The 14,067-nt window shown below is 33.7% G+C and overlaps 1 protein-coding gene across 1 annotated transcript; it reads right to left on the bottom strand.

Annotated features, from left to right (window-relative positions):
* Positions 1 to 90: 90 nt before the first annotated feature.
* On the bottom strand, positions 91 to 2,675 carry LOC140921357 (neo-calmodulin-like). The gene is made up of 4 exons (XM_073371358.1): positions 2,593 to 2,675; positions 2,059 to 2,202; positions 1,391 to 1,633; positions 91 to 1,134 (listed from the first exon to the last, which is right to left on the bottom strand). Exons 2-4 carry the CDS (start codon positions 2,126 to 2,128, stop codon positions 1,049 to 1,051), a joined length of 399 nt encoding a protein of 132 aa, XP_073227459.1. The 5' UTR covers positions 2,129 to 2,202; positions 2,593 to 2,675; the 3' UTR covers positions 91 to 1,048.
* Positions 2,676 to 14,067: the final 11,392 nt, after the last annotated feature.

Below are 14,067 nucleotides of genomic sequence, written 5' to 3'. Positions count from 1 at the left end.
AACTGTAGTTCTTTATTATCATAAAAAACATTCACGTGTGTCCGTCACGCGAACAAACAAAGGGAAAAAAAATCGATAAAAGGATGGGAGAAACTCTTAGCAACGCAAAGACATTTTAAGCGCAGCATGCAAAAGAAGTCAGGAATAATAAAACAAATAATAAAACGTTAAATTGATCATTTTGATGCCTGGCTTCGGTAATTTTTGGATCGTACTAAACTTTTTAATTAATGATACATAATTTATTAACATAATGATCTGTATTAAGCCAAACTACGGCGTTTGAACAACACAAGGATCCTTAATTTTGTTTTTTTTTTCTTTGAGGCTATAATTTAATTCCAAAAGAGCATATAGAACATGTGTCATATACGTAACAGGATTGTTGTTTGAGTTACACTTGATGGGCACTTGATCCACTCGACATTTGAACAAAACAACCTGTCGTCATCACTGACATGAGTTAGTTGAGCTTAAACGTTTGTATTTACATTTCATTCTTCCAAAACGTATTTTAATGCTAAAAAACACTGAGGGTCTTTGAGTCTAGAAAAATATCGCATCCCCCTGCAGCAGTGATCGCATATGCGTTAGTTTTGGTTGAACTCATGGTGATTGTTTGCTACAGTTGACTTATTCAGTGTTTTTATTCACACTGCACTTACAGAAGCAAAGTACAGGTAAATAACAATACATTAGCCTTACTTATGTAGGAGCATTACAGCAGTGAATGTGAGCTAATGTAACTTGACGTAATGACTTTCATGACGTCATGAGGTCTATCTTAGATCCGCTATCTTGGACTGAAATTATGATACCTCCAAAACGGTCCTGAAATTCTGGGCCGTCAGGATACATATTAACATAATACTACAACTGAATCAAAGTAATTCAGAATCAAAATTAGATTTCTGTGATAGATGTATCCTTATTTATCGCTGGTATTTAACCTAGATTTCTTTGTGTTAGCGTCCTCCCGTTACTTGTTTGTTTCTCACTCGTTATCGGTTTGATTATTTCTGAGAAACAACAATTTTTTCTTTATTGATCAGCGAGCGTTCCGGTCAAAAATCTTCATGGTTTCTTTTTTGTCTTGAGATGGCAGTCCCTTCGGATCCACAAGCCACGCGAATTCTGAAAGTACAAGCGTAACCATGCAAACAAAAATAAGCAAAATGCGCCTTATATGACTTAAAACTTTACCATTCTGCTGATCTTGATTGCCGTTTTGGATCACAACCAAGTACAACCAAGCACAATCAAGGGTTCGTACAATCAAGTAGAGAACTTGATAAACGGCTTAAAGGTTCTATCTGTGTCTTATCAAAATGGCATATATATCGGTTAACAATAAAACGAAAAGTGCAGAACACTGAACTACTTATCCTACCTTCTATGTCAATTTTCTGGTCTTGCTGAAGGTTAGAGCTTATAATCAGATCTTTCAGCTCCTCGGCAGAAATGTCCCAATGCATGTTTTCCAACAATTCTCTTAAATCAGCTGATTCTATGTATCCGTTGCTCTCAGAATCAAAAACACAAAAAGCTTGTACGATATCATCTTCTCTTTCATCGACAGTTTTCTGTTGTTCCATAAGTTGAATATATTCCTCAAAATTTAATACCCCGTCATCTGAAAACAAGAACTCCTTTGGTTTGTGTGAGCCGACATTGTAAAGTCAAAGAGACTTTGAGTCACTTTAGATAGGTTCATGCGGCCAAGACAGGTTTGGCGACAACCTTTACAAAACGGGTTCTTAGAGTAGATAATATCCTTACCCCGAAAAGCTGAGTAGAAAAATTCATTGTGGATGTTGTTGTTGTTGTTGGTGGTGTTTTGCCATTTTCATGGCACACTAATAACCATCAAGGTTCAAGTTCCTAACAATCTTTTCTTGCTACACTGACATCTACAAAGTAAGTGCGGTTCTCAAGGTCCGCCCAGTTTGAATAATTTTAGTTGAAAAAATGGATTCTGACTCAGTCTAACAGTTACTTTTAAATTGATTTCCACCCGTCTCCCACTCCCTCCGGATGAGTTATTCCCGGAGTACTTACTGTCATAATCAACGTTCAAAATGATCTGTTGTAATTCTTGTTCGTTCACGTTAAAACCCAGAGTTCTCATGATGTCATGTAGCTCCTTTGAAGTGATATAACCATTTTCATCTTGATCGAACAAATAAAAGGCATCACGGTATTCTAGCAAAGGAAAAGTGTTACGAAACTCAAAATATGTTAAGTGCTCTGTTGTTACAGTCACGATAAACGGAAAAAATTAACCTTCCATTTTCAGTTTGCCCTCACGTTCACCAATTTGTGAAAAATGAAAATGTCTCGGTCATTGATAAGGGATTCTACAGATGCAAATATTTCAAACTAATTTTGCTTTCAGTGCTTTCGTTCTGCACTAGTGTCACTTGAAGAAGTAAGGTTTTTTTAGTAAACGAGCAATATTAACACACGCACACACACACAAAGGAAACATGTCATTTAGAGGAAAGAGTGTCAGAGCAAATAACATTTAAATTCAAAGGGTAAGGAAATTTCAAACGCGTTTATTTATACATGCCAAACATCAAATAATCCAACCTTGAATTTGATCGTCAGATAACTTGTCCTGTAGATAAAGAAAAAAACTGTTATTTGGAAACTAAAACAATACTTTGCCATTACCATCTTTACCTGTTTTCGATTATTAAAAAAGTTGATAATTGGTCGTCACGGAAGTGATAATTTAGTATTTGAGATGCTATACTTGACAGAAATTTTATTAACCGGCAAAGCTGATATAGTATGTTGAATTGCTGAAAGCTTGAAACAGTACATTTTTCTTAGTATAAGCTCTGAAATATTAAACGTGGCTCGTCCACATATTTTCCTAGGATATAACTGACACACTTTGTTCGGCCATTTCTTGATAAACTTCTACGCCTTTCCAAGGTGGAAAAGCTGCTGAATATATAACCGTACAAAGATATAGTAATTCTTTAAAAATGATAATTTTAGGAATTTGGAACTGGTAGAACAATACTCATGCTCAGAATACATTTACCACTCGTGTACTGAAGAGTCCATAACCATGAGGTTATTGCTGTTGTTGTTCCACGCTTTCATGAAAAAGACGGATGATAGTTTAAGTAAGCTAGGCTCACACCAGACCATATACTGTGCCAAAAAACAGCCTCCAAAATCCTTGACCCAACAAAGTAGAGGTTTTTTCTATTACAAGTGCGAGCTTCACAAAGTTAAAGTTAAAAAATGAAATAATTTTTTTAGACTGGTCAAAAAAAGGTTTTTGTAATACTTACCCAGGAAAAAGGTTACGTTCAGCGCTCGCGGGTTACAGACAGCTTGCACGGATAATAAAAATGTTTTGTTTTGCAATTCCGCTTTGTTCAACTGAAAAAATGTTCAGTGCGAACTGAAAAACGGCTAAGATGATAATCGCAAATACAGTGCAATGAGATTCGTTGTAGCCAACAGCTTGACTAATACATTTAAAGCGGAAAACTAAGAAAGAATGGAGACTAATACCTACCATTTGCAATTAATGTGGCTGAAACGCCAGCAAATTTCACGATACCTCAAAACGCTAAGCCGAGACCGAGTGCTTCACATAGGCAATGCTATATAGATGTACTAATTGGTAAAACTCTGCATTGACAGTATTCTGCTCTTGACATTTTCAGTGTGATTATCTAGATAACGAGCTTGAACCTGCAACATCTTTGGGAAGCTGCCATTTTTACGATGACTTTATTTTACTACGACTGCAAGAATGCTTAAGGATCTTTTTCCTTGAGCAAATAGACACTACTTTTTTGACCTTATTGAGGACTGAAATGAAAATGAACAAAAAAAAATTGACTACTTTGTCTCGTACAAAAATCGATCAAATTAATGTCTTAAATGATCGGTGTTAAAAGAACTTTATGGGTATGAAAATAACAAAGTGGTTAACCAATGATTTTGCCCCAAAATTTGAAATTTTTTTAATGGTTCGTTTTTCACTAGAAAATGACATAAAATAATGTTATGTTGTGTTCAAGACGGAAAAAAGCCTTTTTAGACTATGAAAATGTGCATCATATACAGTCGCGAAAGTGGCTTCTTTCAAAGGGGTTAACTCACGATTTTGGCCAAAAATTTGACATTTTTGTCCAGTTCGTTTTTGGCTTGAAAATGATATAAAGCTTTTCTAGACTATGGCACATCATATATGGGCGCGAAATTGGCTCTTTTCATCCATGATTTTGGCCAAAAATTTAATATTGTTTATGATTCATTTTTCGCTTGAACATGCTATAAAAGAAAGCTAGGTTGTTTTTTAGATAGAAAAAAGCCTCTCTAGCCTATAAAAATGTCCCTCATAAATAGTCGCCAAAGTGCTTTTTTCCAGAGGGGTTAACCCATAATTTTGGCTAAAAATTTGAATTTTTTTCTGGTTCGTTTTTTGCTTTAAAATAATATAAAATTTTTACGTTGTGTTCAAGATAGAAAAACGCTTTGGCTAGACTATAAAAATTTGCATCAACTATAGTCGCAAAAAGTCACTTTTTCCAAACGGGTTAACCCATGATTTTGGCCGAAAATTTGATTACTTTATAAAACAAAAGAAGAAGGGCTGATTTTAGAGTCGGAAATATATATGTATTTTTTACTAATATTTCGCAAGGCACGGCTTTCCTTCTAAAGGGTCTTACATATAATGAAGAGATTATGTTAAGGCGCTACAATTTGAAATAGAGAATAGCGTGCAATATGATACTATAATAACACGTGAAAATGTAACTGAAAAAAAAGTAAACAAGTATGTGGAAACAAAAACCGTTGAAGTAGTGAAAACGGTATCTCTAAAGTCTACACTTTTTCTGCGTTTCTTTTGTAGAAAAATCAAGAAGGCAAAAAATTTCGTATTATCACAAAATCCAAAAAGGGCCACTTTTAAAACTCAATATCTCTATAGTCAAAACAGTCTTTTTCTCGAACCAGAACTTCATGCACCAAAAACTTTTTCTAGGTTCATTTTGTCCAGAAAAAAAGGAATAAAAATTTTCGTATTTCTCAAAAATCATGGGTTAAACTTAGCCACTTTTAAAAACAGATATGTCTATAGTCAAAAAGCCTTTTTCTAGAACCAGAACATTACCAAAATCTGTTTCTGGATTTATTTTGTCAAAAAAAAAAGACATTTTCCTCGCCTACATTGCCTAAAAAAAAAACGTTGGAAAAATGACCATTTTAAGACCAAACCCAGGGGTTAACCCCCTAGGAAAAATGTAAATTTTTTGACTTTATGGACTTCTTGTTTTTATAGTCTAGAAAGGAGTTTTATCATTCTAGAATATCATAAAAGACATTTTCCTGGCCTATATTGCCTAAAAAAAAAAAGTTGGAAAAATGGCCATTTTTGGACCAAAACCATGGGTCAACCCTTTGGAAAAATGTCAATTTTTCGACTTTTTGGACTTCTTGTTTTTATAGCCTAGAAAGGCGTTTTATCATTCTAGAATATCATAAAAGACATTTTCCTGGCCTATATTGCCTAAAAAAAAAAGATGGAAAAATGATCATTTTTGGACCAAAACCATGGGTTAACACCTTTGGAAAAATGTCAATTTTTCGACTTATTGGACTTCTTGTTTTTATAGCCTAGAAAGGCATTTTATCGTTCTAGAATATCATAAAACACTTTTTTCTGGCCTATATTGGCTTAAAAAGAAAATATGGAAAAATGGTCATTTTTGGACCAAAACCATGGGTTAACCCCTTTGGAAAAATGTCAATTATTCGACTTTTTGGACTTCTTGTTTTTATAGCCTAAAAAGGCGTTTTATCGTTCTAGAATATCATGAAAGACATTTTCCTGGCCTATATTGCCTAAAAAAAAAAAAGTTGCAAAAATGGCCATTTTTGGACCAAAACCATGTGTTAACCTCTTTCGAAAAATGTCAATTTATCGACTTTTTGGACATCTTGTTTTTATAGCCTACAAAGGCGTTTTATCGTTCTAGAATATCATAAAAGATATTTTTCTGGCCTATATTGCCTAAAAAAAAAAGGTTGGAAAAATGGCCATTTTTGGACCAAAACCAGGGGTTAACCACTTTGGAAAAATGTCAATTTTTCGACTTTTCGGACTTCTTGTTTTTATACCCTAGAAAGGCGCTTTATTGTTCTAGAATATCATAAAAGACATTTTCCTGGCCTATTTTACCTAAAAAAAAAGTTGGAAAAGTGCCCATTTTTGGACCAAAACCATGGGTTAACCCCTTTGGAAAAATGTCAATATTTCGACTTTTCGGACTTCTTGTTTTTATAGCCTAAAAAGGTGTTTTATCGTTCTAGAATATCATAAAAGACATTTTCCTGGCCTATATTGCCTAAAAAAAAAAATTAGAAAAATGGCCATTTTTGGACCAAAATCAGGGGTAAACCCCTTTGGAAAAATGTCAATTTTTCGACTTTTCGGACTTCTTCTTTTTATACCCTAGAAAGGCGTTTTATTGTTCTAGAATATCATAAAAGACATTTTCCTTGCCTATATTGCCTAACAAAGAAAGTTGGAAAAGTCCCCATTTTTGGACCAAAACCATGGGTTAACCCCTTTGGAAAAATGTCAATATTTCGACTTTTTGGACTTCTTGTTTTTATAGCCTAAAAAGGTGTTTTATCGTTCTAGAATATCATAAAAGACATTTTTCTGGCCTATATTGCCTAAAAAAAAAAAATTTGGAAAAATGGCCATTTTTGGACCAAAACCAGGGGTTAACCCCTTTGGAAAAATGTCAATTTTTCGACTTTTCGGACTTCTTGTTTTTATACCCTAGAAAGGAATTTTATTGTTCTCGAATATCATAAAAGACATTTTCCTGGCCTATATTGCCTAAAAAAAAAATTGGAAAAATGGCCCTTTTTGGACCAAAACCAGGGGTTAACCCCTTTGGAAAAATGTCAATTTTTCGACTTTTCGGACTTCTTGTTTTTATACCCTAGAAAGGCGTTTTATTGTTCTCGAATATCATAAAAGACATTTTCCTGGCCTATATTGCCTAAAAAAAAAATTGGAAAAATGGCCATTTTTGGACCAAAACCAGGGGTTAACCCCTTTGGAAAAATGTCAATTTTTCGACTTTTTGGACTTCTTGTTTTTATAGTCTAGAAAGGCGTTTTATCATTCTGGAATATCATACAAGACATTTTCCTCGCCTATATTGCCTAAAGGAAAAAGTTGCAAAAATGGCCATTTTTGGACCAAAACCATTGGTTAATCCCTTTGGAAAAATATCAGTTTTTTGACTTTTTGGACTTTTTGTTTTTAAAGCCTAAAAAAGAGGTTTTATCATTCTAGAATATCTTAAATACATTTTCCTCGCCTATATTGCCTTAAAAAAAAGTTGGAAAAATGGCCATTTTTGGACCTAAACCATGGGTTAACCCCTTTGGAAAAATGTCAATTTTCTCGACTATTTGGACTTTTTGTTTTTATAGAATAAAAAGGCGTTTTATCGTTCTAGAATATCATAAAAGACATTTACCTGGCCTATATTGCCTAAACAAAAAAAGTTGGAAAAATGGCCATTTTTGGACCAAAACCATGGGTTAACCCCTTTCGAAAAATGTCAATTTTTCGACTTTTTGGACTTCTTGATTTTATAGCCTAAAAAGGCGTTTTATCGTTCTAGAATATCATAAAAGACATTTTCCTGGCCTATATTTCCTAAAAAAAAAATTTTAAAAAATGGCCATTTTTGGACCAAAACCATGGGTTAACCCCTTTGGAAAAATGTGAATTTTTCGACTTTTTGGACTTCTTGATTTTATAGCCTAAAAAGGCGTTTTATCGTTCTAGAATATCATAAAAGACATTTTCCTGGCCTATATTTCCTAAAAAAAAAATTTTAAAAAATGGGCATTTTTGGACCAAAACCATGGGTTAACCCCTTTGGAAAAATGTGAATTTTTCGACTTTTTGGACTTCTTGTTTTTATAGCCTAGAAAGCCGTTTTATCGTTCTAGAATATCATAAAAGACATTTTCCTGGCCTATATTGCCAAAAAAAAAGGTTGGAAAAATGGGCATTTTTGGACCAAAACCAGGGGTTAACCCCTTTGGAAAAATGTTAATTTTTCGACTTTTCGGACTTCTTCTTTTTACACCCTAGAAAGGCGTTTTATTGTTCTAGAATATCATAAAAGACATTGTCCTGGCCTATATTGCCTAAAAAAAAAATTGGAAAAATGGCCATTTTTGGACCAAAACCAGGGGTTAACCCCTTTGGAAAAATGTCAATTTTTCGACTTTTCGGACTTCTTCTTTTTATACCCTAGAAAGGCGTTTTATTGTTCTAGAATATCATAAAAGACATTTTCCTTGCCTATATTGCCTAACAAAGAAAGTTGGAAAAGTCCCCATTTTTGGACCAAAACCATGGGTTAACCCCTTTGGAAAAATGTCAATATTTCGACTTTTTGGACTTCTTGTTTTTATAGCCTTAAAAGGTGTTTTATCGTTCTATAATATCATAAAGACATTTTTCTGGCCTATATTGCCTAAAAAAAAAAAATTTGGAAAAATGGCCATTTTTGGACCAAAACCAGGGGTTAACCCCTTTGGAAAAATGTCAATTTTTCGACTTTTCGGACTTCTTGTTTTTATACCCTAGAAAGGCGTTTTATTGTTCTCGAATATCATAAAAGACATTTTCCTGGCCTATATTGCCTAAAAAAAAAATTGGAAAAATGGCCATTTTTGGACCAAAAGCAGGGGTTAACCCCTTTGGAAAAATGTCAATTTTTCGACTTTTTGGACTTCTTGTTTTTATAGTCTAGAAAGGCGTGTTATCATTCTGGAATATCATACAAGACATTTTCCTCGCCTATATTGCCTAAAGGAAAAAGTTGCAAAAATGGCCATTTTTGGACCAAAACCATGGGTTAATCCCTTTGGAAAAATATCAGTTTTTTGACTTTTTGGACTTTTTGTTTTTAAAGCCTAAAAAAGAGGTTTAATCATTCTAGAATATCTTAAATACATTTTCCTGGCCTATATTGCCTAAACAAAAAAAGTTGGAAAAATGGCCATTTTTGGACCAAAACCATGGGTTAACCCCTTTGGAAAAATGTCAATTTTTCGACTTTTTGGACTTCTTGATTATATAGCCTAAAAAGGCGTTTTATCGTTCTAGAATATCATAAAAGACATTTTCCTGGCCTATATTTCCTAAAAAAGAAATTTGGAAAAATGGCCATTTTTGGACCAAAACCATGGGTTAACCCCTTTGGAAAAATGTGAATTTTTCGACTTTTCGGACTTCTTGTTTTTATAGCCTAAAAAGGTGTTTTATCGTTCTAGAATATCATAAAAGACATTTTCCTGGCCTATATTGCCTAAAAAAAAAAATTGGAAAAACAAAAAATTATGTCCCAAACATAATTACATTTTTGCGTCAGGATACCTGTTGTTATCATGCACTGGCTGCGTGAACTGGGTACTAGGGAACATGTGATCGAGGATTGCTTTATAATACGTTGCGCAAATACGAGGGCCCCTTTCTACCTCTACACCATCGTGTGGCAAGTTATCTGTTCAAATTTTTCAGGCAAGTTCTTTTGCGTTTTTCTTTTTTGTCTGCATGGAACAGCCGAGGGTTCTGATTTTGGGTCACTCCTTTATACGTAGGCTCCGGGATTTTATTATTAGGAATAGTCCCACATATAACCTCAATTTAAACATTAAAACCCCGGTTACAATTCATTGGCATGGCGTTGGGGGTCGAACAATCGATAAGGTTAGGCGGTTTGATTTAACCGAAGTAGAACGTTTTAAACCTGATGTTGTAATTTTACAAATCGGTACTAACGACCTCACACGCCGTCGGTCTTCTCCAGTATCTGTTGGCTCTACCATCAAGGATTTGGTCTGTTTACTTTATAATGAGTACGGGGTAATGGCCATTTTTGGACCAAAACCAGGGGTTAACCCCTTTGGAAAAATGTCAATTTTTCGACTTTTCGGACTTCTTGTTTTTATACCCTAGAAAGGCGTTTTATTGTTCTCGAATATCATAAAAGACATTTTCCTGGCCTATATTGCCTAAAAAAAAAATTGGAAAAATGGCCATTTTTGGACCAAAACCAGGGGTTAACCCCTTTGGAAAAATGTCAATTTTTCGACTTTTTGGACTTCTTGTTTTTATAGTCTAGACAGGCGTTTTATCATTCTGGAATATCATACAAGACATTTTCCTCGCCTATATTGCCTAAAGGAAAAAGTTGGAAAAATGGGCATTTTTGGACCAAAACCATTGGTTAATCCCTTTGGAAAAATATCAGTTTTTAGACTTTTTGGACTTTTTGTTTTTAAAGCCTAAAAAAGACGTTTTATCATTCTAGAATATCTTAAATACATTTTCCTCGCCTATATTGACTTAAAAAAAGTTGGAAAAATGGCCATATTTGGACCTAAACCATGGGTTAACCCCTTTGGAAAAATGTCAATTTTTCGACTTTTCGGACTTCTTGTTTTTATACCCTAGAAAGGCGTTTTATTGTTCTAGAATATCATAAAAGACATTTTCCTTGCCTATATTGCCTAACAAAGAAAGTTGGAAAAGTCCCCATTTTTGGACCAAAACCATGGGTTAACCCCTTTGGAAAAATGTCAATATTTCGACTTTTTGGACTTCTTGTTCTTATAGCCTAAAAAGGTGTTTTATCGTTCTAGAATATCATAAAGACATTTTTCTGGCCTATATTGCCTAAAAAAAAAGGTTGGAAAAATGACCATTTTTGGACCAAAACCAGGGGTTAACCCCTTTGCAAAAATGTCACTTTTTCGACTTTATGGACTTCTTGATTTTATAGCCTAAAAAGGCGTTTTATCGTTCTAGAATATCATAAAAGACATTTTCCTGGCCTATATTTCCTAAAAAAAAAATTTGGAAAAATGGCCATTTTTGGACCAAACCCATGGGTTAACCCCTTTGGAAAAATGTCAATTTTTTGACTTTTTGGACTTCTTGTTTTTATAGCCTAGAAAGGCGTTTTATCGTTCTAGAATATCATAAAAGACATTTTCCCGGCCTATATTGCATAAAAAAAAAAGTTGGAAAAATGGCCATTTTTGGACCAAAACCATGTGTTAACCCCTTTGGAAAAATGTCAATTTTTCGACTTTTTGGACTTCTCGTTTTTATAGCCAAAAAAGTCGTTTTATCGTTCTAGAATATCATAAAAGACATTTTCCTGGCCTTTAGTGCCTTTAAAAAAAATTTGGAAAAATGGCCATTTTTGGACCAAAACCATGGGTTAACCCCTTTTGAAAAATGTCAATTTTTCGAGTTTTTGGACTTCTTGTTTTTATAGAATAGAAAGGCGTTTTATCGTTCTAAAATATCATAAAAGACATTTTCCTGGCCTATATTTCCTTAAAAAAAAATTTGGGAAAATGGCCACTTTTGGACCAAAACCATGGGATAACCTCTTTGGAAAAATGTCAATTTATCGACTTTTTGGACTTCTTGTCTTTATAGCCTAAAAAGGCGTTTTATCGTTCTAGAATATCATAAAAGACATTTCCTGGGCCATATTGCCTAAAAAAAAAAAGTTGGAAAAATGGCCATTTTTGGACCAAAACCATGGGTTAACCCCTTGTCAATTTTTCGACTTTTTGGACTTCTTGTTTTTATAGCCTAGAAAGCCGTTTTATCGTTCTAGAATATCATAAAAGACATTTTCCTGGCCTATATTGCCTAAAAAAGAAAAGTTGGAAAAATGGCCATTTTTGGACCAAAACCAGGGGTTAACCCCTTTGGAAAAATGTCAATTTTTCGACTTTTCGGACTTCTTCTTTTTACACCCTAGAAAGGCGTTTTATTGTTCTAGAATATCAGAAAAGACATTTTCCTGGCCTATATTGCCTAAAAAAAAAAGGTTGGAAAAATGGCCATTTTTGGACCAAAACCAGGGGTTAACCCCTTTGGAAAAATGTCAATTTTTTGACTGTTTGGACTTGTTGTTTTTATAGCCTAGAAAGGCCTTTTATAGTTCTAGAATATCATAAAATGCATTTTCCTAGCCTATATTGCCTTAAAAAAAAATGGGAAAATGGCCATTTGTGGACCAAAACCATGGGTTAACCCCTTTGGAAAAATGTCAATTTTTACCGACTTTTTGGACTTCTTGGTTTTATAGCCTAAAAAGGCGTTTTATCGTTCTACAATAACATAAATGACATGTTCCTGGCCTATATTGCCTAAAAAAAAAGTTGGAAAAATCGCCATTTTTGGAGCAAAACCATGAATTAACCCCTTTGGAAAAATGTAAATTTTTCGACTTTTTGGATTTCTTGTTTTTATAGAATAAAAAGGCGTTTTATCGTTCTAGAATATCATAAAAGAAATTTTTCTGGCCTATATTTCCTTTAAAAAAAAATTTGGAAAAATGGCCATTTTTGGACCAAAACCATGGTTTAACCCCTTTGGAAAAATGTCAATTTTTCGACTTTTTGGACTTCTTGTTTTTATAGTCTAGAAAGGCGTTTTCTCATTCTGAAATATCATAAAAGACATTTTCCTGGCCTATATTGCCTAAAAGAAAAAGTTGGAAAAATGGCCATTTTTTGAAAAAAACCATGGGTTAACCCGTTTGGTAAAATGTCAATTTTTTGCCTTTTTTGACTTCTTGTTTTTATAGCCTAGAAAGGCGTTTTATCGTTCTAGAATATTATAACAGACATTTTCCTGGCCTATATTGCTTTAAAAAAAAAAGTTGGAAAAATGGCCATTTTTTGACTAAAACCATGTTTTAACCCCTTTGGAAAAATGTCAATTTTTCGACTTTTCGGACTTCTTCTTTTTATACCCTAGAAAGGCGTTTTATTGTTCTAGAATATCATAAAAGACATTTTCCTTGCCTATATTGCCTAACAAAGAAAGTTGGAAAAGTCCCCATTTTTGGACCAAAACCATGGGTTAACCCCTTTGGAAAAATATCAATATTTCGACTTTTTGGACTTCTTGTTTTTATAGCCTAAAAAGGTGTTTTATCGTTCTAGAATATCATAAAAGACATTTTCCTGGCCTATATTGCCTAAAAAAAAAAGATTGGAAAAATGGCCATTTTTGGACCAAAACCAGGGGTTAACCCCTTTTGAAAAATGTCAATTTTGCGACTTTTTGAACTTTTTGTTTTTATAGAAAAGAAAGGCGTTTTATCGTTCTAGAATATCATAATAGACATTTCCTGGCCTATATTGCCTACAAAAAAAAAGTTGGAAAAATGGCCATTTTTGGACCAAAACCAGGGGTTAACCCCTTTTGAAAAATGTCAATTTTTCGACTTTTTGAACTTTTTGTTTTTATAGAAAAGAAAGGCGTTTTATCGTTCTAGAATATCATAATAGACATTTCCTGGCCTATATTGCCTACAAAAAAAAAGTTGGAAAAATGGCCATTTTTGGACCAAAACCATGGGTTAACCCCTTTGGAAAAATGTCAATTTTTGGACTTTATGGACTTCTTATTTTTATAGTTTAGAAAGGCGTTTTATCGTTCTAGAATATCGTAAAAGACATTTTCCTGGCCTATATTGCCTAAAGAAAAAAGTTGGAAGTGACCATTTTTGGACCACAACCATGGGTTAACCCCTTTGGAAAAATGTCAATTTTTTTACTTTTATTTTACTTCTTGTTTTTATAGCCTAGAAAGGAGTTTTATCGTTTAAGAAAATCATAAAAGACATTTTCCTGCCCTATATTGCCTAAAAAAAAAATTGGAAAAATGGCCATTTTTGGACCTAAACCAGGGGTTAACCCCTTTGGAAAAATGTCAATTTTTCGACTTTTTGGACTTCTTGTTTTTATAGTCTAGAAAGGCGTTTTATCTTTCTGGAATATCATAAAAGACATTTTCCTGGCCTATATTGCCTAAAAGAAAAAGTTGCAAAAATGGCCATTTTTGGACCAAAACCAGGGGTTAACCTCTTTGGAAAAATGTCAGTTTTTTGACTTTTTAAACTTCTTGTTTTTAAAGGCAAGAAAGGCGTTTTATCATTCTAGAATATC

The sequence above is a fragment of the Porites lutea genome, chromosome 12 (assembly GCF_958299795.1).
Source record: "Porites lutea chromosome 12, jaPorLute2.1, whole genome shotgun sequence".
NCBI lineage: Eukaryota > Metazoa > Cnidaria > Anthozoa > Scleractinia > Poritidae > Porites > Porites lutea.
The sequence above is the reverse complement of the archived record's forward strand: the minus strand, read 5'-3'. Positions and strand labels throughout refer to the sequence as shown.